Genomic DNA, 2136 nt, shown 5'->3' with positions numbered 1-2136 from the left:
AATGTTTAATAAAGTATAAAAGAAAAGCTATTATTAGAAAAATAAGAAAGCTCCATTAATTTCTATATGCAACGTTATTTCCCCATCACTTCGCATCTAAAATGTATTAATTATTTTGGTAACTCAATGTCCTCCTGTGTCATATATTTCTCACAGGTCTGTGATATGCCGGGATAGTGTGTAACCATACCTGGGCTCTCTGGGTGATACGTTACTTTGGGTGCACTTATCTCGCTAGAGTATTTGGAATTCGAGATGTCCACGAAAGACCAAGCTTTATTTCTTAGACCCTTCCCTCATTTATGTAATTTGTGATTTTACTAGTTATTTACAAAGATACAATCAAGAAAAGGAAAATAAAAGAAATAGTTAATTGACAACAAGACTTTTTAATATGGTATGCATGCCCCCATCCCTGTTGGTTTCACGGATGGTTGCTAGCATCATATTCACTTGAACAAAACTTTTAAACAATAACACAGAATTTATATGTAAATATGGGTCTCAGTGATTCTAACCTTTGTTATAGAGTTATCTCTGTTTTGACCTGTGCTTGACCGGATCTTTTGTTAACATAGCTAACGGATTTTTATGTCCTTTGGGCTACATTTTATGTGACAGATGACTGCAGGTCGCTGTCACACTTTGCTGTCACCTGTCACTGAGGAGTCTGGGGAGGAGGGAACCAGCAGTGAGATTTCCTCTCCACCTGCCTGTCGTTCCCCTTCACCTGTGGCTAACACAGACGCTTCTGTGAACCAGGTACTGCCCGCCCACTTGGCATTCCCTTCGCTATGACCTCTGGAAGGGTGCAGGACTCCATTCTCTGTTCTTATCAGACTGTGGGTATGAATCTTAGACTTTGAGGAACATACCACTAGGTGTGATAGTTGCACAGACTGTGATTGTCATGTGAGACTGCTACTGGCTTTCCACGTCATCTCCTCTCCAGGGCTCCTGGCAATGAGATGAGCAAAAACTAGGTCACAGAAATTATAGTTGGAGAAGGTCCTGTTTTAAGGCATGGCTTTAGTTTCTAACAGCTATCTCTAATGAAGTACTGCATCCTAACAGAAAATGACATGTTTGTGTCACCATTATAAAATAACATGATTCTATTGCTATTTTAACATTCATTGAACATAGTTTTGACATCTAGCAGCTCAGATTTTGAAGATGGAAAGCTTTTGTTCATCATATCACTTTTTCTTTTTTTACTAACGATCATCCAATTTAAAGGGCTGGCCGCCAATGTGTGTACATACATACACACACATGCCTAAGTAGATTTGAATTTTCTTACTTATCTTTCAATAATCTTCAATTTTATTTCTTATAAAATAGGAATAATCCTTTGTTATGAAATTCCTTTTAGTTACATTATATTAAAATAGATTATACCAAATTAAATGTCAGAAAGTTTTCATGAAAAATATTAGATACAAATAAAAAGATGCTTTTACAATAATCAGAAGTTTTTTCATGCATGTTAAGTAATACTTTCTTTTCTTCATTTAGCCAAAACAACTGACAAATGTTTTTAATTATGTTACTGTGAGCTTATATACATGTTCAAAGAGGTTGCAAAGTATTATCAAGGAAGAAGCATTAAACAGAGCAAATGCTCTATAAAAGTATATTACAAATCAATCATACTATTTTTATTTTAAAACAGAAGCATTCAAAGTAAGATTTCTGTGATAAAGAGAATCCCCTCCCTCACCAAAAAAGAAAAAAAAAAATCTGACAAAAACTTTAGATATAAAACAATGTTCTCGGTAAATATCTATAGAGCTGTAGGGCAGTTATCTATCTATCAGATACATTCTGAATACCTGCTTGGCAATAAATCTTGTGCTGGGTCCAAAAGATGCAACAAAAGAAAATATAGCTGTATTCCCTGCCCCCAAGGCCCTGATAATCTAGGGAAAGGTGGCTTTGGCGTGAATAATTACAAAAGTGGTGAGTTGAAATTAAAAAACAACAGGAAAAGGAGAAGTTCAGGGTGCTCTGGAGGATTTAGGAAGCTGTTCTCCAGATTCTGATTTTAAAATATGTATTACTCATTCTTTGACAACGTTTTTCCCTGTGGTCACAGATGTTATTAGAATCAGAGAACTATGGCTGTAGTTAGCT

General features: G+C 35.7%; 1 protein-coding gene across 1 annotated transcript in view; it reads left to right on the top strand.

Moving 5' to 3' along the window:
* The window catches only part of LOC105310538 (nesprin-1-like), a 2184-nt gene extending 1386 nt beyond the window's left edge, over nucleotides 1–798 (top strand). The window contains exon 2 of the mRNA XM_011386703.2: nucleotides 622–798. Coding sequence (XP_011385005.2) covers nucleotides 622–798 — 177 coding nt within the window. The remainder of the gene's footprint in view (nucleotides 1–621) is intronic.
* Nucleotides 799–2136: the final 1338 nt, after the last annotated feature.

This window comes from Pteropus vampyrus, unplaced genomic scaffold (assembly GCF_000151845.1).
Source record: "Pteropus vampyrus isolate Shadow unplaced genomic scaffold, Pvam_2.0 Scaffold5529, whole genome shotgun sequence".
NCBI classification, from domain to species: Eukaryota; Metazoa; Chordata; class Mammalia; order Chiroptera; family Pteropodidae; genus Pteropus; species Pteropus vampyrus.
The sequence above is the reverse complement of the archived record's forward strand: the minus strand, read 5'-3'. Positions and strand labels throughout refer to the sequence as shown.